The sequence below is a fragment of the Somniosus microcephalus genome, chromosome 30 (genome assembly GCF_052327205.1).
Source record: "Somniosus microcephalus isolate GS21.2 chromosome 30, FLI_Smic_1.0, whole genome shotgun sequence".
Taxonomy (NCBI): Eukaryota; Metazoa; Chordata; class Chondrichthyes; order Squaliformes; family Somniosidae; genus Somniosus; species Somniosus microcephalus.
In genome coordinates, this window is record NC_141016.1 from 24,874,760 (window position 1) to 24,899,650 (window position 24,891).

The 24,891-nt window shown below is 51.1% G+C and overlaps 1 protein-coding gene across 1 annotated transcript in view; it reads left to right on the top strand.

Moving 5' to 3' along the window:
• Positions 1-24,577, top strand: part of LOC147098021 (phosphatidylinositide 4-phosphatase SAC2-like) — a 52,357-nt gene extending 27,780 nt beyond the window's left edge. The window contains exons 13-18 of the mRNA XM_085971227.1: positions 1,086-1,157; positions 5,727-5,797; positions 11,491-11,619; positions 14,244-14,334; positions 15,139-15,249; positions 22,796-24,577. Coding sequence (XP_085827353.1) covers positions 1,086-1,157; positions 5,727-5,797; positions 11,491-11,619; positions 14,244-14,334; positions 15,139-15,249; positions 22,796-23,627 — 1,306 coding nt within the window. The 3' untranslated portion in view covers positions 23,628-24,577. The remainder of the gene's footprint in view (positions 1-1,085; positions 1,158-5,726; positions 5,798-11,490; positions 11,620-14,243; positions 14,335-15,138; positions 15,250-22,795) is intronic.
• The last annotated feature ends 314 nt before the right edge of the window (positions 24,578-24,891 follow it).

The following is a 24,891-nucleotide window of genomic DNA, read 5'->3' on the forward strand; positions in this document are numbered from 1 at the left end:
GATGTGGTCTGCTGCCCACCCATGTGCCAAAGGAAAGGGAGATAAACTAAGGAAATAACTGGTCAGAAACAATAGGGACATAGGTACAGGAGGAGGGCATTCAGCCCCTTGAGCCTGTTCCGCCATTCAATGAGATCATGGCTGATCTGCGACCTAACTCCATATACTGACCTTTGCCCCATGCCTGGGCTGGGGAATTTTAGCTATGAGGAAAGATTGGATAGGCTGGGGTTGTTTTCTTTGGAACAGAGGAGGCTGAGGGGAGATTTAATTGAGGTGTATAAAATTATGAGGGGCTAAGATAGAGTGGATAGGAAGGATCTATTACCCTTAGCAGAGGGGTCAATAACCAGGGGCCATAGATTTAAAGTAATTGGTAGGGGGTTTAGAGGGGAGTTGAGAATTTTTTTTCACCCAGAGGGTGGTGGGGGTCTGGAACGCACTGCCTGAAAGGGTGGTAGAGGCAGAAACCCTCATCGCATTTAAAAAGTACTTGGATATGCACTTGAAGTGCCGTAACCTACAGGGCTACGGACCAAGAGCTTGAAAGTGGGATTAGGGAGGATAGCTCTTTGTCGGCCGGCACGGACAAGATGGGCCAAATGGCCTCCTTCTGTGCTGTAAATCTCTGTGATTCTATGATCCCTTAATACCTTTGCTTAACAAAACTCTATCAATCTCAGATTTAACATTAACAATTGATCTTGCATCAATTGACGTTTGCGGAAGAGAGTTCCAAACCTCTACCACCCTGTGTGTGTCGAAGTGTTTCCTAATTACGTAGGATAGGAGCTGGATAGTACCGTTGGTGACGGAGTTTAATGAGTTTACAAGACATTTCTCCATCTGCTGTTTTAAGGGAGCTGCCATCCTGTATGTTTTGAACAGGTTAATGATTCCATTAAAATAATAGACAGAGAAATGTTGAGCATTGACCTCTGCTCTCACCAATCGTAAATTCTAGGCTCAAGTGTGTTCACGCTGTCAGCAGAAGAATTGCAATTGGATACCATTACATCTATAAAGCATGTCATCTCCATCAAACTCTTACCTTTTGTTCTTCTCCTATTTATTTCTTGATGCAGGTTGATGGTTGCAGCTATCCAGGATTTGGATGTCATGTTTTTGCTCTCCAATCACGCGTGCTACTTTGCCCAGTGAGTACGCGATTGTACTTTAATAGCACAAATGCACTGCCTGAAAGGGCGGTGGAAGCAGATTCAATAGTAACTTTCAAAAGGGGAATTGGCTAAATACAGGAAAAGGAAACATTTGCAGAGCTATGGGGGAAGAGCAGGGGGAGTGGGACTAATTGGAGAGCTCTTTCGAAGAGCCGGCACAGGCACGATGGGCCAAATGGCCTCCTTCTGTGCTGTATCAGTCTATGGCCTAGAAATTCAGTTGCTTGCGCCAGCCGGTAGCGCCTTAGGAGGAGGAGATGTTGGGCGCTAGGCGGCTAGCGGCCGGGCGCAGCGCGATCTGCGCCTCTCCCCAACTTCACTCACGATTTAGCGGCGGCACAAAGTCTTTGCGCGCACTCAGCTGCGCACGCAGATCCTGACGTCATTTCCTCGTGCAACGCCCTTTGTGCGCCCCAAACCGGAAATTCAGTCACGACGCCCTATTGTGCGCCTGGCGCCCCTAGCGACTGGTAGAGGGGAACGGTTCTCAGTCGAAGCGGGGCGCGGGGGGCGCAAATTAAAGGGCACACCTCCTGCAGTAGAAAAGGCTGCCATTTGGCAGCACTCCTTCTTTTTGAGAGACGGATCTTTGCAGAGAGACCAAGGTAGAGAGCTTTCTGCTTTGGCTCAACACTCGGACAGGTACTTGTGGCTTCAGGCCACAGCTTTCCACTTGTCTTTGCCTTCAGTGACATATCATTGTTTGCTAACATATAATGGGGGCTGCAATGGGTGCAAACGCTGGCTTTCTCCATTGCATCCAAAGGGCTCACAGACGCCGTGAGAGAGTGGCAGTCCTGGCTAGACGGAGAGGGGGCAACAGGCGTCGGGAAAGGAGGCCTTACCCACCCAGGGTATACCGCCAGCAGTTCTCCTATCTGAACATGTCTGACGAGCAGTGTGTTCGGAGGCTGCGATTCCGAAGGGAGGTGGTCACTGAGATCTGCCACCTGCTTGGCGGTGATCTGCAGCCACATCTGAGGAGCAGGACGTCTCTGTCGGTGGCAGTGAAGGTGACGGTGGCTCTCAACTTCTATGCCACCGGCTCCTTCCAATCCGCTACTGGGGACATTTCCAACATCTCCCAGTTCGCCGTGCATTGCTGCATCCGCCAGGTGACCAATGCCCTTTTCAAAAGGAGACGTCAGTTCATCTCCTTCTCCATGGCCCTTGTCAAACAGCAACAGCGTGCAATGGGCTTTGCAGCATTCGCGGGCTTCCCCATGGTGCAGGGCGCCATTGACTGCACGCATGTGGCTTTGCGGGCACCTCTGGAGAATGCCGAGGATTACCGCAACCGGAAGGGCTACCATTCGCTCAACGTTCAGCTGGTGTGTGACCACAGGCAGCTCATCCTAGCTGTCAATGCCCGCTTTCCAGGCAGCAGCCACGATGCCTTCATCCTGCGCCAGACTTCTGTGGCAGACATGTTCCAGGCCCAGCCTCACCCACGAGGATGGCTTCTCGGGGACAAAGGCTATCCTTTGTGTACCTGGCTGATGAACCCACTCCGTGCGCCCAGCACCCCTGCTGAAGAGGGATACAACGACAGCCATCAAGCGACCAGGAACATCATTGAGCAAACAATCGGCGTCCTGAAGCAACGGTTCCGCTGTCTGGATCATTCCGGTGGAGCCCTACAATATTCCCCGGAGCGAGTCTCCCATTTCGTGGTCGTGTGCTGCATGCTGCACAACCTGGCTATCCGCAGGACTCAGCCACTGCCACCAGAGATTGGAGGACCACCTGAGGAGGAGGAGGAGGAGGAGGAGGACCAGCACAGGAGGGAGGCAGAAAGTGCAAGGGCCGCCCGTCGCCAGCTTATTGAACGTCGGTTCTAGGCCCCCTCTCAGGGAATGGCTTGTGCCAATGTCACCAGATGAATGTAGCCGCTCCACAAGCCCTCAGCCGAGCAGGGCAACCAGGACTTGCAAAAAAAAGCATGCACAGTGCGATTTAAGAACATTAATTTATTGCAAACCTCTGCCCTTCCCACATTACAACCTCATGGAGAGAAGCCCCCTCCAAAAACACAAAACTAACAGTCTCGGCCTTACAAAACAAAGAAAGACACCAGTCTCGGCCTTACAAAAACAAAGAAAGACACCAGTCTCGGCCTTACAAAAACAAAGAAAGACACCAGTCTCGGCCTTACAAAAACACAAAGCATTTGTGCAGACCTTCTACTTTTTGCCCTGCGAGGGCGATGCCTTTCGCATCCGTGACTGGCCCCTGCCCGCCCTGCAGCTCCTCCTCAATGGGACCCCAGTGGCTGCAGCAAGGCTGGGGGAAGGCTGCTGAGGGTCAGATGGCGAGACGGCAGATGCCCTTGGGGGTCGGCCTGCACCAGCTCTGGCCCTGGAGGGTCCGGCTGCTGACTGCTCCAACTCTGCTTGGGCGGCAGCAGTCTGTCCAGCGGCTCGTGGCAGCTGCAATGGCGGAGTGGCAGTGTCGGCTGCAGGAATGGTGCCAACCTGACAGATCGCAGGTACTCCCTGGTCGCCTGATACATTGGCACTCGCACGGGCCAGCACTGCAGCATGCGCAGCAAACAGCTGAAGAACAGACTGCTGGGCTGCTGCTGCGCAGCGAGTGCCCTGGCAATGCCTGGCCGATCCAGCGAGGGTGGCAGCAGTTAGTGCCCGTGTGGCCCTGGTCTGTGTCCGCATGACACCAGCCAGTGAATGCACGGCACGACTGAGCACTTGGCTCGAAGCCGCCTGTGCTGCCGCGAAGTCCTGCAGACTCCTGGCCTGTGCTGCACTGAATTGTTGCAGACTCCTGGCCTGTGCTGCACTGAATTGTTGCAGACTCCTGGCCTGTGCTGCTCTGAATTCCTGCACACTCCATGACAGCGACTCAATGGAGTCAGGGATCCTTGCCACTGCAGCCATGAGCTCAGTGTGCCTGCGCTCAGCCTGGACGGCCATTTCCTCCAGGAGCCGGACCTCCTCTGCGCTCACCGTCACAGGACTGGAGGCTGCACTCACCCTCTGGGGAGAAGTCCGCCGAGCTTCACCACCCCTCCCGCGTTGCTGCAGGCTGCTGGGCCCCGGAGCTTCACTCTCCTCCGACCCTTCCCCCCGGCTCCCCTCCAGGGAAGACGTGTCCCCTTCATCACCATGGGCTGGCGCGGCTGAGGGTGGCACTGATGGGCCGGCTTCCTCTTCCTCCTCTTCGAATTCGGAATCGCTGACAGTGGCAGCTTGAGGGCCCGCCTCCTCACCTGGCGATTCACCATCTGAAAGCAGGGAGGCACAAGAGTAGCTTTAGAGTGAGGACAGGGCGGCAGCGAGGGAGGCATGAGTGCTGCCATGCACTGCATTGGTCGGACAGTGGCAAAGGATGCTGATCTGAGGCGCAAGTGGAAAGAGAGAGGTCAAAAAGGTGATGCCCTTACCATTGGTGCCCAGAACAGGGTCGGCATCTCCACTGGCGACGGGGCCAATCAGCCGGCCTGCCATAATGCGCTCCACACGCTGGTCGAGGTCGGAGAGCTCTTTGACGTCAGGACGGCCTCCCCCGGTCTCGCGTAGCTTCCTCCGGTTGTGCGCCACCTTGGCCTGCAAGAGAAAGGACGGCCTCTAAGTACAGTGTGAAGCCCTGATCTTGTCTGCACTGCCTCCCATGGTGGACTGGCCCTGACAGTGTGAAGCCCTGATCTTGTCTGCAATGCCTCCCATGGTCGAATATCTTGTACAGTGTGTAAAGTGCTGAATGTGCAAGTGATTTTCATGACAGTCCCATAGCTGCTGGATGAGGGCTGGCCATTAGGGCTTTCAGGTCCCTTTGCCCATAAACTGAGGTGCACATGCAGGGATGAGGAGGACACTGGAAAGGGTACTCACCCTGAGAACCCGAGTGAGGTCGTTGAACTTTTTCCGGCATTGCACAGGAGTCCTGGCAACCACGCTGTTGGAAGTCACCCTGTTTGAGACCTCCCTCCAGGCTTTCCGGTAGGCGCTGGGCAGCGGCCTCCTGCCACCTTCTGGGAACAGAACATGGCGCCTGCGCTCCACTCCGCCAACCAGCACCCTCAGGTCACCGCCGCTGAAGCGCTGCGCTCTCTCCCTGGCCTTCTCCATAGCCCTGGGCGTTGTGCAGATGAAGCAGAAGTGGTCAGGCCTAGCTTGAGGGCTGCAGTGTGCAGGGCGTGGCAGACAAACAAATCCACCCTCCCCCTTTAAGAGCTGACCGGCGCCAGAGCGTCTGCCGTCAATCAGCAACTCGCCGCACCTGCGCTGTGCCCGGCCTCGGGGGTATCGCTCAGCACCGCCGGCTTAGCGCCTAAAGATAGTCGTGCATCGCCTGTTTTAGCGCAGCAGCAACCTCTTGGGGCGATGCGGCTGAATATCGGCGAAGGTGGCGCGAACTTGCGCCGGGCGCAAACTTTAGTGGCCGCCCGACTGTAGCGCCCCGAACGTGGCTATACTGAATTTCTAGGCCTATGATTCTAAATGTGGTGCTAAATTTGTTGAACAGATGTATATAAGAAGGGTTTTGTCTTGGCTTGGTGACTTCTTAATTAATTTGCCTTCTTTACAGCATCGACACGGAATGCGAAGTCAGCCATTACAGTCGGATAAGTCTGGAGGAGATTGACAAGATAGAAATTGGTAAAAGTGCCTAAATGTTGTCAATCTGTCACTGTTAGAACTGTAACTCTGGATCAGCAGACTCTGGTGCCCAAAGCCAAGGAATCCAAGGGTAGGAAAAAGATCAGTGCCATAAAGATCTCCAGATGTCCTTGGCATGTTTTATAACTGTTGAACGTACACAATGGACCAACAACAGATCAGTACCAGCCATGAGGTTTGAATTGTCAGGCTAATGAGATTTTGCTCCTTTCGTTGGCATCTGACTGTAACGTCAATGACTGTTGGAGAGTTAGATAACAGACCCAAGTTCACTCTCGTCCAACCCCCTGCCAGCAAGTCACCCGTGGACCAACTTTCAAGCATTGAGCTTGGTTGCCTTGCCATTGGCACCTGTGACCAATGCAGCAAGTTGGTCTTTGGGACATCATTTTGGCTGACGTCTGTTCATGGCATTGGTCATAAGGGTCTAAGATTCCACCAAATGCCATTGTTTTCAACTCCTACCCAACCCCCCCCCCCCCTCCCTGCTGTTTGTGGGGAAGCATATAATCCATCAACTTCATTGTTTTTGTTTATTCGTTCATGGGATGTGGGCGTCGCTGACAAGGCCAGCATTTATTGCCCAACCCTGATTGCCCTCGAGGAGGTGGTGGTGAGCCGCCTTCTTGAACCGCTGCAGTCCGTGTGGTGAAGGTGCTCCCACAGTGCTGTTAGGGAGGGAGTTCCAGGATTTTGACCCAGAATATGTTTGTTATGGGTGCATTTCCCAGCCTGAGCCACACCAACTGCTCTGCAAAGCACTTCCTGGTAGCCCAGTGACATTTACCAGTAACCTTAACTCTTTTACCAGTTACATAGAAACATAGAAGATAGGAGCAGGAGTAGGCCATTCGGCCCCTTGAGCCTGCTCCGCCATTCAATGAGATCATGGCTGATCATCCAAATTCAGTACCCTGTCCCTGCCTTCTCCCCATATCTCTTGATCCCTTTAGCCTTAAGAAATATATCCAACTCCTTCTTGAATATATTTAATGAACTGGCCTCCACCGCCCTCTGTGGCAGAGAATTCCACAGGTTCACCACTCTCCGGCTGAAGAAATTCCTCCTCATCTCAGTCCTAAATGGCTTACCCCTTATCCTTAGACTATGACCCCTGGTTCTGGACTCCCCGGCCATCGGGAACATCCTTCCTGCATCTAGTCTGTCCAGGCCTGACAGAATTTTATAGGTTTCGATGAGATCCCCTCTCAATCTTCTAAACTCCATGTAAGAAGTCACACAATACCAGGTTATAGTCCAACAGTTTTATTTGAAATCACAAGCTTTCGGAGCGCTGCTCCTTCGTCAGGTGAAGTGGAGAGATGCATAAAGACACAGCTTATATAGTCAGAGAATAATGCCAGATGATTACAGGTAATCTTTCTAACTGCCATTTATCACACCTCGGCAGAGAGATAATCACAGCAATCAAAGGTGTGAATGGTGTCCAAACAGGTCAGTCAGGAAGACATTACATCAAAGAACAATGAGGTGAGGTCACAAGGGGTCAAATGTTGCGGATGCTGGGGTCTGTATGAACAACAAAAAACAGACAAAAAACATTTTTTTTGCTGGAAATCACAGCAGGTCCGGCCGCATCTGTGTAGAGAGAACAAGCCAACGACGACTCGAGTCTGGATGACCCTACGTCAGGTGGGGTTACGTGTAGCGTGACATGAACCCAAGATCCCGGTTGAGGCCGTCCGCATGAGTGCGGAACTTGGCTATCAGTTTCTTCTCTACGATTTTGCGTTGTCGTGTGTCTCGAAGGCCGCCTTGGAGAATGCTTACCCGAAGATCGGAGGCTGAATGTCCTTGACTGCTGAAGTGTTCCCCGACTGGGGTCACTGGAAAGACTACACGATAACATCAACAAGTTCCATCCCAGCATCAAACTCACCATGGACTATTCCTCAGAATCGGTTTCATTCTTGGACACACGAATCTCCATCAAAGACGGACACCTCAGCACTTCACTCTACCGCAAGCCCATGGACAACCTCAGGATGCTCCACTTCTCCAGCTTCCACCCTAACCACGTTAAAGAAGCCATCCCCTATGGACAAGCCCTGCGAATACACAGGATCTGCTCAGATGAGGAGGAACGCGATGGACACCTACAAACGCTGAAAGACGCACTCGTAAGAACGGGATATGACGCTCGACTCGTCGATTGACAGTTCCGACGGGCCACAGCAAAAAATCGCATAGACCTCCTCAGAAGACAAACACGGGACACAACCAACAGAGTACCCTTCGTCGTCCAGTACTTCCCCGGTGCGGAGAAACTACGCCATGTTCTTCGCAGCCTTCAACATGTCATCGATGACGACGAACACCTCGCTAAGGCCATCCCCACGCCTCCACTACTCGCCTTCAAACAGCCGCCTAACCTCAAACAGACCATCGTTCACAGCAAATTACCCAGCTTTCAGGAGAACAGCGACCACGACACCACACAACCCTGCCACGGCAACCTCTGCAAGACATGCCAGATCATCAACACAGATACCATCATCACACGTGAGGACACCACCCACCAGGTACATGGTACATACTCATGTGACTCGGCCAACGTTGTCTACCTCATATGTTGCAGGAAAGGATGCCCCGGAGCATGGTACATCGGCGAGACCATGCAGACACTGCAACAATGGATGAACGGACACCACGCAACAATCGCCAGGCAGGAGTGTTCCCTCCCAGTCGGGGAACACTTCAGCAGTCAAGGACATTCAGCCTCCGATCTTCGGGTAAGCATTTTCCAAGGCGGCCTTCGAGACACACGACAACGCAAAATCGTAGAGCAGAAACTGATAGCCAAGTTCCGCACTCATGAGGACGGCCTCAACCGGGATCTTGGGTTCATGTCACGCTACATGTAACCACACCTGACGTAGTGTCATCCAGACTCAAGTCGTCGTTGGCTTGTTCTCTCTACACATGCGGCCGGACCTGCTGTGATTTCCAGCAAAAAAAAATGTTTTTTTGTCTTTTGTTTTTCATACAGACCCCAGCATCTGCAACATTTGACCCCTTGTGACCCCACCGCATTGTTCTTTGATGTAATATTTTCCTGACTGAACTGTTTGGGCACCATTCACACCTTTGATTGCTCTGATTATCTCTCTGCCGAGGTGTGATAAATGGCAGTTAGAAAGATTACCTGTAATCATCTGGCATTATTCTCTGACTATATAAGCTGTGTCTTTATGCATCTCTCCACTTCACCTGACGAAGGAGCAGCACTCCGAAAGCTTGTGATTTCAAATAAAACTGTTGGACGATAACCTGGTGTTGTGTGACTTCTTACATTTGTCCACCCCAGTCCAACACCGGCATCTCCACACCATTTCTAAACTCCAGTGAGTATAAGCCCAATCGACACAATCTCTCCTCATACGTCATTCCTGCCATCCCAGGTATCAGCCTGGTGAATCTTCGCTGCACTCCTTCCATGGCAAGAACATCCTTCCTCAGATAAGGCGACCAAAACTGCACACAATACTCAAGGTGTGGTATCACCAAGGCCCTGTACAACTGCAGCAAGACATCCTTGTTCCTGTACTCGAACCCTCTTGCTACGAAGGCCAACATACCATTTGCCTTCTTAACCGCCTGCTGCACCTGCATGCTTACCTTCAGCGACTGGTGCACAAGAACACCCAGGTCTCTTTGCACTTCCCCTTCTCCCAATCTATTGCCATTCAAATAATAATCTGCCTTCCTGTTTTTGCCACCAAAGTGGATAACCTCACATTTATCCACATTATAGTGCATTTGCCATGTTTCTGCCCAATCACCCAACCTGTCCAAATCGTACTGGAGTTTCATGACATCCTCCTCACAGCATACCCTCCCACACAGCTTTGTGTCGTCTGCAAATTTGGAGATACTACATCCAATTCCCTCGTCCAGATCATTAATATATATTGTGAACAGCTGGGACCGATCCTTGCGGTACCCCACTAGTCACTGCCTGCCACTCGGAAAACGACCCGTTTATTCCAACTCTTTGCTTTCTATCTGCCAACCAGTTCTCTATCCAAGTCAATACCTTGCCCCCAATCCCATGTGCCTTAATTTTGCACGCTAATCTCTTATGCGGGACCTTATCGAAAGCCTTCTGAAAGTCCAAATACACCACATCCACTGGTTCTCCCACCTATTTTACCAGTTACATCCTCAAAAAATTCCAGTAGACTAGTCAAGCACGAATTACCTTTTGTAAATCCATGTTGACTTTGTCCGATCCTGTCACTGCTTTCCAAGTGCTCTGCTATTACATCTTTTACAATGGACTCTAGCATTTTCCCCACTACCGATGTCAGGCTTACTGGTCTGTAATTCCCCGTTTTTTCTCTACCACCTTTTTTGAACAGTGGGGTAACATTAGCTACCCTCCAATCCATGGGTACTGTTCCAGTGTCTATCAAGTTCTGGAAGATGACCAGCAATGCATCTACTATCTCCAGGGCCACTTCCTTAAGTACCCTAGGATGTAGATTATCAGGCCCTGGGGATTTATCGGCCTTCAATCCCGTCAACTTCCCCAACACCATTTCCCTACAAATACTGATTTCTTTCAGTTCCTCCCTCTCATTAGTCCCTATGTTCCCCGACATCTCTGGGAGGTTATTTGTGTCCTCCTTTGTGAAGACAGAACCAAAATATGTATTTAATTGGTCTGCCATTTCTTTGTTCCCCATTATAAATTCTCCTGATTCTGACTGTAAGGGACCTACGCTTGACTTCACCAATCTTTTTCTCTTCACATATCTATAAAAGCTTTTACAGTCAGTTTTTATGTTCCCTGCAAGCTTACTTTCATAATCTATTTTCCCCCTCTTAATTAATCCCTTTGTCCTCCTTTGCTGAATCCTAAACTGCTCCCAATCCTCAGGTTTGCTGCTTTTTTTGGCCAATTTATATGTCCTCTCTTTGGATCTTATGTTATCCCTAATTTCCCTTGTTAGCCACGGTTGAGTCACCTTTTTTGATTTATTTTTATGCCAAACTGGAATAAACAAATTCTGTAGTTCATCCATGCGATCTTTGAATGTTTGCCATTGCCTATCCACCGTCAACCCTTTGAGTGACGTTACTCAATTAATCCTACCCAACTCGCGTCTCATACCATCATAGTTCCCTTTATTTAAATTCAGGACCTTAGTCTCTGAGTCAACTACTTCACTCTCCATCTTAATGAAGAATTCTATCATATTATGATCGCTCCGACCCAAGGGGCCTCGCACGACAAGATTGTTAATTAATCCTTTCTCATTGCATAATACCCAGTCTAAGATGGCCTGATCCCTAGTTGGTTCCTCGACATATTGGTCCAGGAAACCATCCCGTAAACATTCCAGGAATTCCTCCTCCACAGTATTGTTACTAATTTGGTTAGCCCAATCTATATGTAGATTAAAGTCACCCATGATGACTGCTGTGCCCTTATTGCACACTTCTCTAATTTCACTTTTGGTGACGTACTGCTATGGTTTCCACAAAGGGCGATTCCCTCTGGTCAGTCAGGCCTCCAGGAGTGCATGGCGAGTGTGCGTGGAGTCTGAGGCTCGTTCTGGATAAATCGGGTTATGTCGGTGACTGGCTGGGCCCCAGGAGGATCTCTCACACTCCGTTTTTGGCCTGACTATGTATTCTTTCTCAAGGTCGTCAACCCAGCACTATGAAAAGGTCCAGGGCTTTTTCTATGAGATTACATTATACCTGCCTAGGAAAGAGTGACTACCACTACACACTGAAGACTGCCTTTCAGTGCCAGCAGGATGGCAGCAGAGGTAAGGGCCTCGCGTGTAATATTCTGTTTTATACTCTCACTGGCAAGTCCCTTCGACCTGAAGAGGAGAGGGAAACAAATCAGAAACTGTTACCATGACAACTGCGAGCATATGATGTTCGAAGCAGAGCTTACATTGCCTCTGAGTACTAATTTCTCCCTGTTACACCCACACCCTCAGTATAAGGCTTATAACACGCTCTCTGTCACACCCCACCCTCAGTATAAGGCTCTCAGTTATAACACTCTCTCTGTCACACCCCACCCTCAGTATAAGGCTCTCACTTATAACACTCTCTCTGTCGCACCCCACCCTCAGTATAAGGCTTATAACACTCTCTCTGTCACACCCCACCCTCAGTATAAGGCTTATAACACGCTCTCTGTCACACCCCACCCTCAGTATAAGGCCCTCAGTATAAGGCTCTCAGTTATAACACTCTCTCTGTCACACCCCACCCTCAGTATAAGGCTTATAACACTCTCTCACACCCCACCCTCAGTATAAGGCTTATAACACTCTGTCACACCCCACCCTCAGTATAAGGCTTATATCACTCTCTCTGTCACACCCCACCCTCAGTATAAGGCTCTCACTTATAACACTCTCTCTGTCACACCCCACCCTCAGTGTAAGGCTTATGACACTCTCTCTGTCACACCCCACCCTCAGTATAAGGCTTATAACACGCTCTCTGTCACACCCCACCCTCAGTATAAGGCTTATAACACTCTCTCTGTCACACCCCACCCTCGGTATAAGGCTTATAACACTCCCTCTGTCACACCCCACCCTCGGTATAAGGCTTATAACACTCCCTCTGTCACACCCCACTCTCAGTATAAGGCTTATAACACTCTCTCTGTCACACCCCACCCTCAGTATAAGGCTTATAACACTCTGTCACACCCCACTCTCAGTATAAGGCTTATAACACTCTCTCTGTCACACCCCACCCTCAGTATAAGGCTCTCACTTATAACACTCTCTCTGTCACACCCCACTCTCAGTATAAGGCTTATAACACTCTCTCTGTTACACCCCACTCTCAGTATAAGGCTTGTAACACTCTCTCTGTCACACCCCACCCTCAGTATAAGGCTTATAACACTCCCTCTGTCACACCCCACCCTCAGTATAAGGCTTGTAACACTCCCTCTGTCACACCCCACCCTCAGTAGAAGGTTTATATCACTCTCTGTCACACCCCACTCTCAGTATAAGGCTTATAACACTCTCTCTGTCACCCCCACCCTCAGTATAAGGCTCTCACTTATAACACTCTCTCTCTCACCCCCACTCTCAGTGTCATTATGCTGTTGGTCAGTAATCACTCAGTTGCCAATGATGCTGAGAGTGAAAGTGCAGCATCGATGGTTTTGCAGCGCTGTTTTTTGTTTCTTCGTGAGAGCGTTCCCGAGCGCGCTGAAAGCAGCTGGTTCATTTTCCCTCGCGCACTACACAAAAATCAGGCACGAAGCAAATGTTCCCGGCAACCAGACTGGCACCTGTGAGGATGCAATAGAGAGAAGACCCCTGTGAACCAATTAACACGGTCCCTCCAATCACAACAGCTGCACCTTTGACCCCTTGTATGTGATTATCAAGCACCTCATTGCCTGTATCTGCAGGAAATCTGTCAGTTTTATTCATGTTTTCCGAACTTTACTTGAAGGTAAAACTCTCAATTGATATTTCCAGTGCACAGTATGCACAGACAACAAGCCAAGAATCCATTGGCTGTGTTACTTCACCAATGGGCACACCCAATTAACCATATAGCGACCTTTTCTGTTACTTGTGTATCATTCTGGGTTCCCATATTTCATCAGTCAGTGTCAGCCGTGGCTTCTTGGGTTCACCGTCCCATTCCAGACACTTGAGCACAAAAATCTAGGCTGGCACTCCAATGTACTGAGGGAGCGCTGCGCTGTCGAAGGGGCAGTGCTGAGGGAGCACTGCACTGTCGGAGGGGCAGTGCTGAGGGAGCGCTCCACTGTCGAAGGGACAGTACTGAGGGAGCACTGCACTGTCGGAGGGGCAGTGCTGAGGGAGCGCCGCACTGTCGGAGGGGCAGTACTGAGGGAGCGCCGCACTGTCGGAGGGGCAGTACTGAGGGAGCGCTGCACTGTCAGAGGGGCAGTGATGAGGGAGTGCTGCACTGTCAGAGGTGCCGTCTTTCAGATGAGAAGTTAAACCAAGGCCCTGTCTGCTCTCTCAGGTGGACGTAAAAGATCCCGCGGCACTATTTCGAAGAAGAGCAGGAGAGTTATCCCCGGTGTCCTGGCCAATATTTATCCCTCAGATTATCTGGTCATTATCACATTGCTGTTTGTGGGAGCTTGCTGTGCACAAATTGGCTGCCGCGTTTCCCACATTACAACAGTGACTACACTTCAAAAAGTACTTCATTGGCTGTAAAGCGCTTCGGAACGTCCGGTGGTCGTGAAAGGCGCTATAGAAATGCTAGTCTTTTTTATCTTTTAACACATTACACCCTTGCTCCAACAACTAATGGGTTTCAAATAGCCACCATGGTAGCCACGGTGATTTTGTGTGGCCAATCGGATGGAACCCTGTTCTGGCCAGTAGGGGCCAGACTGGTAACGTTCAATGTTTTTCAGGAACCCTTCGGTCGATAGCAGAGGCTGTTCGAAAGGCCAAGAAAAATGCCACGGGCGCCGACGTTCCAGTCCGCGTCGAAAACCAGCGCAGGTGAGTTAAGGAGTGAGACTGGCCTGGGACGTGCCTGAGCCATCTGGATGGGTGCTGTGACCACACCCCCGTCAGTCTTTTGGAAGGATTTGGGCAGAGATGGTCTAAATGTCAGGGTGATTTGGGAGGGGCAGGGGGTGGGCACCTCTCAGAGCAATCGGAGAGTATCGGAATTTCTTCCCAATTTGTTCCAAGTGGTTTTTTTTTTAACATGTTTCGAATCGAAGGGAAGAGAACTGTGAGGTGGAATGTGCTGACCTACTGTCCTTTCACCTCTGGAGCTTGGGTGGGAACCCATTGACATAAGAAAACTATTAGGCACTTGGTCTAAGCGTTAAACAAAGCTTCAATCAACTGTTTTACAACATGGAGGTCTAGTTGTGTCCTTCACTAGTTCCTGTTAAGAATGTCCTGCGCAAGCTGGGCCCGTGCCCGAGTATTTATACTCTCCCTGGACAGCGCCACCCGTAGGCCGCTCAGTATTATTTCATAAGTCTTTCTTTCATGAATGACTGATTCATGTCACCCATGCCATGCACTTAAACTTGGACAGTGGGATTGTCCAGTTTGTGGGTAAAATGAGGAAGTAATGTTTTCCTGACACCAAGCTTGGGAACTCAGAAGACTGTCGGAGGGAGAGATGGCTGAGGGTGCCAATGAGTTCCAGAGTTTTAGGATCCTCAGAAAGAATGAGTCCACGCCGGGGACGCTGCGATGAGATAAGCCCTCTGAATTTGAAGGTAGTCCCGGAGTTGGCAGCATTCGGTGAATAACACGCTGTTGATTTTTTTTGTCGTTCTGCAGCTCTCGCGTTACAGAAGGTCTCTGGGCACTGCTGGTCTCCTGCTTGCACTTCCTCGTGGCCGTTGTTAATTCCATCATCAAGGCGTGTCAGCAGGGCGTGCTGAAAAACAGGTATCATTCCTCGAATCCGCATCTGGTGACCTCTCGCGTCCTAGATCAGCATATAGAAATATAGAAAAATAGGAGCAGGAGTCGGCCCTTCGAGCCTGCTCCGCCATTCAATGTGATCATGGCTGATCCTCTATCTCAATACCATATTCCCGCTCTCTCCCCATACCCCTTGACGCCTTTTGCGTCTAGAAATCTATCTATCGCCTTCTTAAATATATTCAGTGACTTGGCCTCCACAGCATTCTGTGGTAGAGAATTCCACAGGTTCACCACCCTCTGAGTGAAGACATTTCTCCTCATCTCAGTCCTAAATGCCCTACCCCGTATCCTGAGACTGTGACCCCTCGTTCTAGACCCCCCAGCCAGGGGCAACATCCTCCCTGCATCCAGTCTGTCTAGTATGGGGCAGTAATTGGCTCCTGGGAAGACGACTGTGTGCGGTGTTTAACTGGGTCCAAAGAGCCAAAATGGGTGTTCTTACTATCGTGCAGCCTTTCCAAGATGAAGACTAAGGGTTAGGGTCCCCCCACCCTGGTGATCTTTGAGGTGAAGTCGCCGTCCCTGAATGTTGGAAACCAGGAATGTCCAAGCTTCAACCCCTCCTCCCTTCCTCCCCCCACCAGTTTGTGGTGCGTTAGATGGTTTCTGGAGGCGTGGGACGAGGGGCACAAGGTGGCCTTGTGTCTCTGGGTTATGGAAGGCAAAGGTTGGACATCATCCCCCATTCTTGGTTGGAGCCCACCAAGTGGGGGTGTGTGAGGCACTGTGTGAGGCCGGATCAGGCTTGGGTTAGGAATAGCGTGTCAAGACAGCACCTTCAGGAGAGCTTGGTAGGCAGGGCCAGTCATTCGAGTTTGTGCTCCCGGTGCGGAGCCTCGCACAGCGTGAGTGCCAATGGGGGATTCAAGCACTGAGCTCTGCATTGGACCCACAATGTTCTGTCCACTTATTTTGAATCGATGGAAAGCTCTGCAGGCCACAAGCCGAGAGCAGCGGCCTACTCTGGTGCAGACGTCAACTCCTCGGGGGCAAAATTGGATAGCTCCCCCCCCCCCGCCCCCCCGAAGATGGCCGCGGGGATCGCGATGCGCGATTAACCCGCGCCCATTGATTGCAATGCAGGCAGCAGGCCAACTTGGTGCTGCCCGCTCATTGTAACGACTTCAGTGCGCAGTGCTGTTCATTGGCTGCACGCGTCAGCAGGGGGACCCCAAAATCGTAACTTGCGAGCACTAGTTAAAGCTAGCCTGCACCTCTTAAAGGGGATGACGTAATAAAACTCACTCGCACTTGGTTTGAGTATAAAGCAAGGCTTTAATCAACTTGTTTCAGAATATGGAGGTCTAGTTGTACTTCACTAGTTCCTTGTCTTACAAAATGTCCCTGGCAAGCTGGGGCCCACACCCGAGTATTTATACTCCTTGGACGGCGCCACCAGCTGGCCGTCCAGCGTTATTTCATGAGTAGTTTCTTGATGAATGATGAGATTTATAACAGGGGAGGTGCACTGTGGCTCGAGCAGCTGCTGGCAGTCGTTCCGGAAGTGAATCTGACCTGGGAAACAATGAAGAATGGCGCAACATGGGAGAGACCGGGCGCCAAGATCTTCGAACGCTGCACCGGAGGATGTGGAAAGTAGGAGAGATGTCCTATATCGGCAGGAGGCACCTCCAGGCACTCGCTCAAAAGGCAGTGAGAACAGATAGCCGTGGAGGTCAATGCCAGGAGGCAAGCTCTGAGGACCTGGATCCAGTGCCGCAAGAAGTTCAGTGACCTCACACGAGCGGTCAAGGCCAGTGAATGCATCTTCAAATGTCATATCCTGCCAACTGCAGCACTAGCCTCAGCCACTGCTCAATTCACCACCGCACCCCCCATCACTCACCTACCAACAATCCCTATCAATCAGGATTCACACCTCACATTCATAGTTTCCCCTCACCCTCACACACTTGGCACTGCTGCAAGCCTCACAGCCACATCTCACAGCTTGCACACACTGCCAGCTATTCAACCATGACAGCCACATCACCCAAACTGATTTCACCACACTCACTGACACACTTCCCTCTCTCTTGCAGGACAAGGTGCCGCACAACCAGAGGCAGCAGGAGCTAACCCCCCCCATGGAGGAGATGGTGCTGGCCATTATTGGAGTGGCCATTGCTGAGCCCGCAGCCAGCGGTGGGGCTGAAACCATCGAAGATGATGGTATCCCCATATCTAATCCTCCTCCTCGCATCCCACTTCCTGCTCGTCCCACACTCTCTTCTGATTTACAAACTGCAGATGGTGTAAGCATGCACCTCCTACTTATCCCCCCATCCCCTCACTACAACCTTACCCTTGTGCCTTTCTCCTTTCAGATACCCAAGAAGTGCAACTTGGCCAGGCAGTGGAGGAACAGCAAGAAGACAGTGATGATGAAGACACACCGTCACTCAATTTCACACGTGCAGACACCAGCTCAGGTACTGGCACTGCGTGTAATTTAGAGGATAGCGCAGAGGTACTGGAGCTACATGTGGTGAGACACCGGGCACGAGTGGCCTGCAACCAGAGCCGGGGACAAGGATAGAACAGGTGCCAGCTCTCCAGAGGGCGAGGTCGCAAACGGGTTCTGCTGCAGAGGACTCAGATGAGGACTTCGACGGGGCAGGCTACAGAAGGAAGCTGATGGGTGTGCACAATGAAATGCTCGGTGCATTGGCAGGCCCGCCAGAAAGCCTGAGTGCAATGTCAAGGAGCATGTAGGAGTCTGTCACCAACTTGGCACAGGGCTTTACACAGAGGCCTGGAGCCCATCCTTTCCAGCATAGAAGTGGCGGCCAACTCCATTAGTGCACTTGTGGACCCAGCCATGATGCAGTGTCTGATGGCCGATGTCTCCGCTTCCAGTGTCGCACAAGCAGCAGCCACCCAACGTCAGTCTGCTGCCATCATGGCTGTGGATTAGTGTTCAAAGGGGCTTCCAGGGTGTCACAGCAGTCCAGCAATCTGTCCTCCAACACATTACTAGGATTGTTGAAGCACCGCCCCAGGGGAGACGCAGTGGCTCCATGGAGCACGAACCTGCTGTCCTCTCTCAGGATGACAGCATTCATCTTCCCACCACTGTCACCTCGCAAGTGCCCTTACTGTTGCCCGTCAGCGAGCCAGCCCAGACTGCTGCCGCCCATGCCGAGATGGTGCAGTCCACAGCCGGGCCTTCTAGGCCCAGAGCTGCTCGGGGTCGTCCTGCAAGGTCATCTGCAGCCTCCCCCACTGAAAGTCAGCAGCCTTCCACCAGCCATGCTGCAGCCACTGGGGGAGCACTGCGTAGGAGCACTAGGACAGGCAAAGGCACACGGAAGACAGGCACTAAGGGAATGCACAAGGGTGATTAGTTTACATTTGTATGCAATATGGCATGATTTGATTTATAAATTTGGTTTGGACTGTTTATTTTGTGGTGGCTTTTATTTTTGCATTGTGGCCAAGTGGACACTGAGATGGTCAGCGACAGAGGGAAGGTAAAGTGTGGGACTGTTGGTGAATGGGGAATTGGGGTTGTGTTTACCAGCAAGTGATTAAGAAGGCCAATGGAATGTTGGCTTTCATTGCTAGGGGGATAGAATATAAAAATAGGGAGGTATTGCTTCAGTTGTACAAGGTATTGGTGAGACCGCACCTGGAATACTGCGTACAGTTTTGGTGTCCATACTTAAGAAAAGACATACTTGCTCTCGAGTCAGTACAAAGAAGGTTCACTCGGTTAATCCCGGGGATGAGGGGATGGACATATGAGGAGAGGTTGAGTAGATTGGGACTCTACTCATTGGAGTTCAGAAGAATGAGAGGCGATCTTATTGAAACATATAAGATTGTGAAGGGGTTGGATCGGGTGGATGCGGGGAGGATGTTCCCGATGATGGGTGAAACTAGAACTAGGGGGCATAGTCTTAGAATAAGGGGCTGCTCTTTCAAAACTGAGATGAGGAGGAACTACTTCACTCAGAGGGTGGTAGGTCCATGGAATATGCTGCCCCAAAAAGCTGTAGAAGCTACATCATTACATAAATTTAAAACAGAAATAGACAGTTTCCTAGAAGTAAAGGGAATTAAGGGTTACGGGGAGCGGGCAGGAATTTGGACATGAGTCTAGGTTCGGATCGGTCATGGCCCTGTGGGTAGCGGAGCGGGCCCAGGGGCCGTGTAGCCTGATCCTGCTCCTATTTCGTGTGTCTAATTCTGTTAGATTCAGGAGATGGTTCTGTGATAGTGGATTGGCGGTTAGGATCAGATCAGCCATGATCTTATTGAATGGCGGAGCAGGCTCGAGGGGCCGATTGGCCTACTCCTGCTCCTATTTCTTATGTTCTTATGTATCGCACTCTAATTAGTTCTTCACGGACAACCCAAGCAGGAAGGGGCTGTCTGGGTTGCCCCCTCCCTTCCTCTTCCTCCTCCTCCTCCTCGTGCTCCTGCTCCTCAGCTGCTCGCCGTATAACTGGTGGCAAGGGCTGCCCCTTCATGATGGCGAGGTTGTGCAGCATGCAGCAGACCACCACGAATCTCGACACCCACTCTGCTGAGTACTGCAGGGCTCCTCCAGAGGGGTCCAGCGCAGCGGAAGCATTGTTTCAGCACGCCAATGGCCTGTGGCAGCATGACTTTCATTGTATGCATGCTGCGAGCGTGTGCGTGGGTTGTGCACCAGAGTCCTGAGCCATGTCGTCAGCGGATAGCCCTTGTCGCCCAGTAGCCACCCTTTGGTTTGTCATGGTGGCTCAGTTGCAGATGGTGCAGAATGAAGGCATCATGGCTGCTGCCAGGATACTGGGCATTGACCTGCATGGTTCGCTGCGTGTGGTCGCACACCAGCTGGACGTTGAGGGAGTGGAATCCCTTTCGGTTCCGGTATAGGGCAGAGTTGAATTGCGGTGTAAGCAAGGCAATGTGCACGCAGTCAATGGCACCCTGCACCATGCGGAAGCCTGCAATCCTAGTGAAGCCACGTGCTCGCTCTGTCTGCTTGTCTCTGGCAAGAGAGAATGAAATGTAATCAGCTCTCTTTGAATAGAGAACCTCAGTGACCTCCCTTATGCAACAGTGGACGACAAACTGCGAGATGTTGCAAATATCTCCAGCTCCAACCTGGAAGGATCCAGATACATAAAGGTTCATCGACACGGTCACCCTCACAGCCAGTGGCAATGCAGTCCTCGCCCTGCTCTGAGGTTGCAGTTGTGGCTGCAGCAGGTGGCAGATTTCAGTGAGGACCTCCTTAGTGAAGTACTGACATCTGACACACTGTTCCTCGCTGAGGTTCAGGTAGGAGAATCGCTCTCTGAACACCCTGGGCGGATATGGCCTCCTGCTGAGAGCCCTTCTCCCCCTCCTCCTCCTCCTCCCTCTTCTAGCAGCTTGTCCTGCTCTGCGTGGCCTCTGCTCATTCTCCCAATCATGCTCTATTCCAAGAGGAAGGCCTACTCGTGAACCCATGTCTGAGAGCAACTAGTTTGTGCAAATGCCTTGAGGTCAGCACCTACCACACCACTCCCTGTAGACTTTTGAAACTTGAAAGGGGGATAGTTCGGGAAGGTGGAGTTGAGGTAGAAGATCAGCCATGATCTTATTGAATGGTGGAGCAGGCTCGAAGTGCCGAATGACCTACTCCTGCTCCTATTTCTTATGTTCTTATGAAAGAACTATGGAAAGCACCAAACACTTGTAGAATCGTACCAACAGCCAGCAACTAACCGGTAAGTAGTTGGTGATCCCTTTGGATATGGGCGCCGTTTGGGGACCAAAATGACGTCCAATGCACGTGTGCACACTTCTGCCGCGAATCGCGCTGGATGCCATATTGGAGAGGGCGTCAGCACGCATGCAGCTAACGTCCGCCGGAAGCGTGATGCCAATCAGCGTGTAACGATTGGACGCCATGCTGCCGTTTTGGAGCTCAGCGCTCCAGCCGACACCCTCTCTTACTCTCGCACAGCTGAACACACGTTAGGCAGCAGGAAAGGACCCCCCCCCCCCCACTAGTGAACATAAGAAATAGGAGCAGGAGTAGGCCATTCGGCCCCTCGAGCCTGCTCCGCCATTCAATAAGATCATGGCTGATCTGATCTTGGCCTCAACTCCACGTCTCTGCCTGTTCCCCGTAACCCTTGGCTCTCCTGTAGTTCAAAAATCTGCCTATCTCATTTTGGTCCCTAAACGGCGCCCATGGCGCCCAAACAACAGGTGATACCGATCCTGCAAATCCATTGACAGGATAGGCGCACCAACGTCAGTGTTCTTGCTCAGACCAACATCCCCAGCATCGAAGCTTTGACCACGCTCGATCAGCTCCGATGGACGGGTCACATCGTCCGCATCCCGAAACGAGACTCCCAAAACAAGCGCTCTACTCGGAGCTCCGGCACGGCAAGAGAGCCCCAGGTGGGCAGAGGAAACACTCCAAGGACCACCCTCAAAGCCTCCTTGAAAAAGTGCAACATCCCCACCGACAGCTGGGAATCCCTGGCCCAAGACCGCACAAAGTGGAGGAGAAGCATCCGGGAAGGCGCCGAACACCTCGAGTCTCTTCGCCGGGAGCAAGCGGAAGCCAAGCGCAAGGAGCGCACGTCAACCCAAGCACCCCCACCCACCCGCCCCTTCAACCACCGTCTGCCCCACCTGTGACAGAGACTGTAGGTCCCGCATTGGACTCATCAGTCACCTGAGAACTCATTTTTATTGTGGAAGCAAGTCATCCTCGGTTCCGAGGGACTGCCTAAGAAGATACTGATACCAATTTAGCGCCCCCTAAAGTTTATGCTGAGAAGTTTTTTTTATAAAAAAGAGGGTTTTTTTTCGTATCACTCACTAGGGCAGCATGGTGGTTAGCACTGTTGCCTCACAGCGCCAGAGACCCGGGTTCGAATCCGGCCTCGAGTGACTGTGTGGAGTTTGCACATTCTCCCCGTGTTTGCGTGGGTTTTCTCCGGGTGCTCCGGTTTCCTCCCACAGTCCAAAGATGTGCAGGTTAGGTTGATTGGCTATGATAAATTGACCCTTAGTGTTAGGGGGATTAAAATACGTGGGGTTACGGGGATAGGGTGGGATATGTGTTGGTGTAGGGGTTACGGGGATCTGGTGGGATATGTGTCGGTGCAGACTCGATGGGCCGAAATGGCCTCTATCTGCACTGTGGGGATTCTGTGATTCTGTGCCCTTTAATGTGGAAGCCAATGCATCAGTCACTAAGGTTTTCGATTAACTTTCATCTGCGTCCCAGAAGGTCAGAAGTCAAGCCAAGGCCCCGTCACCACTCCTCCCCCAGAGCCCTCTGCTGCGACGTATGTAGCCCACGTGACTCGATGATTTCCGTCTTCCTCCCAATTTCTGCTCAGTACCTCCCCCCTACTTTCCCCCCTTGGCCATGTGACTGAGATTCAGGATCGGCAGTGAGGGGCAATGTAGGTGAGGCCGCGGCCTGTCACGCTGGTGTTGCGAAGATCTAGAATTACCTGCATGTTTACGAAGAGACATCTGTGTCTGTCTGTCTTTATTACAGGAAGGTCAACATGTCTTACAGGGACCTCGTCGAAGCCTCGTCCCCTGTTCGGGGAATGCCCGAGAAGACGCCAAGCTCGTTGTCACCTGACCAAGTCAAGTCGACCTCTGGTCTCATTGAATCAAGTGAAGACGAGGCTGTCTGTGAAACTGACCAAGAGACGACAAAGGACCAAGTGTTCTCCATATACTTACCAAAAGATGCCAAGCCTGCCTTGCAGGATCATGATGGTACAAACACATCAAATAATGAGGCAGCTTCAAGTGACTCTCGCCACTATGTCTCATCCAGCAGCTCCCAGATTTCAGATGGAGACGATCAGTTCCATTCATCTTGCAGCAGCACCTCCTCCTCCTCCTCGTTTATGTCTGATTACGACCCAACAATTATGGACAGGTTAAAGGTGACTCACATTCCATCTGATGATGGTGAATTGAAACACAATAGAAATCTACCGCAGCATCCAGTAATGTGCGCAGTGTTTGCTGGCCGAGATGGACTGCCATCAATCAGAGGCTTGGGTTTATATATTACCGGCAAATACAGCAACAATCTACAGGACCAAAGCGTCGCGCCTTGGTCAGCAGACCAGAAGGCGCCAGAGAAGTCCGCCCGCCCGTCCGTCGCACATGCTCCGCAGGCAGGCCAGGTTGGCCAGGCCAAGAGATGCCGGCCTTGCCCGGGAAAGCCCGCAGCCGCGAGGAGCCCAGCACAGGCCGCCTCGAAGCCACGCTCACCCGCCGGTCCTCGCCTAGCGGGAGCGGCCGAGTGGCCAGCTCCAGCGCCGGGACCCAAGGCAGTACGGAACATCCCCGTCCCCGGCCGGAAGTGAGCTGCCTCAGCGAGGAGGCTGAAGAGCTTAGGGAATCATCAGAGGACAGAGGGATGGGCTAAACCTATCCAGATTTTCATGGCCTTCAACTCACTGAAAGAACAATTATCGGTTGCAGTTTACTTATCCCCCGCCCAATGCTTACCTGCAGTGGGATTTAGAATAGCCAGGCCTTATTGGGGTGCTGACTATACACAGCAGTGCCGCTCCACTTACTAGTGTGAATAAAGTACATTTAGTATGTTCTTGATGAGTGCGACACTGACTTTTAGACTGCTTGTGTACTCACAGCAGACCTTTCCCAAGAAGAATCATATTTTTTGCCTGTTGTTACCTTTCACCGCCTGCAGTTGCAGCCCGAGAGAGGGTGACGGGGCATTTGACCGCAGGCACCTCCCCTCCTCAGCCTGTTCTCTGTGTAGAATCATTTAATATATATATATAGATGTATGTGTATATATATATAATGTATATTTTCTTATTGAATTAAGTAAAGTCGACACTCAGGTCCTGGCACATTACATGTTGTGTTGCTGGCAATGACCCCGACATGTCCACGTACATATGCAGAGGGTCTTAGAGCGACTAATGCATTTCAGCCATCCCGGCTCATGGGTTGTTTCACTTTCCAGCTCCAAGTATGATCAGGAGTCAGAGTGCCTAATGTAGTTGATGAATAAACACACTTTAAACGTTCCACTTTTAAGTACAGTGTTCTATCGTAAAACTGGCCGAATGTTGTCATTTTAAGGCTTCATTTTGGTCTTGGCTGCAAAGTGAACCCTTCACAGTGTAATATTTTAACATTCCCACCTTTTACTTTCAAATCTACTTTCACATCAGTTGCTACTTTTGTTGTATCGGTGTCTGTAATCTATACATTACGTTGAAAAGTCCCACCCAGTTCTAAGCCTGGAATGCAAAAACTATTAAACAGTTTTCTGTTTGTGTTTAAACATGTATTTCCGTTTCTTTATTCAAAGCAAAATTGCAACTATTGGTTTCCGACCTAATATGTGGGGTGCAATGTGTAGTCAGCAAATCTGAGGTATACTGCTGACTGCGCCTTGTGTGTACTCTTTCGGTGTGATCAATAAATAACTGTAACTAAACTTAAAACATTAAATGAAACTTAACAAATTAAATTGAAATTTGGCTCCCGGGCGTGGTGATGCACTCCAGTCCCTCTGGTGCCCAATGGTTGCGGAAGGTCTCGAGCGTGCTGGTGGACACCGCGTGCTCCATCTCCAGGGCCACCCAGGTG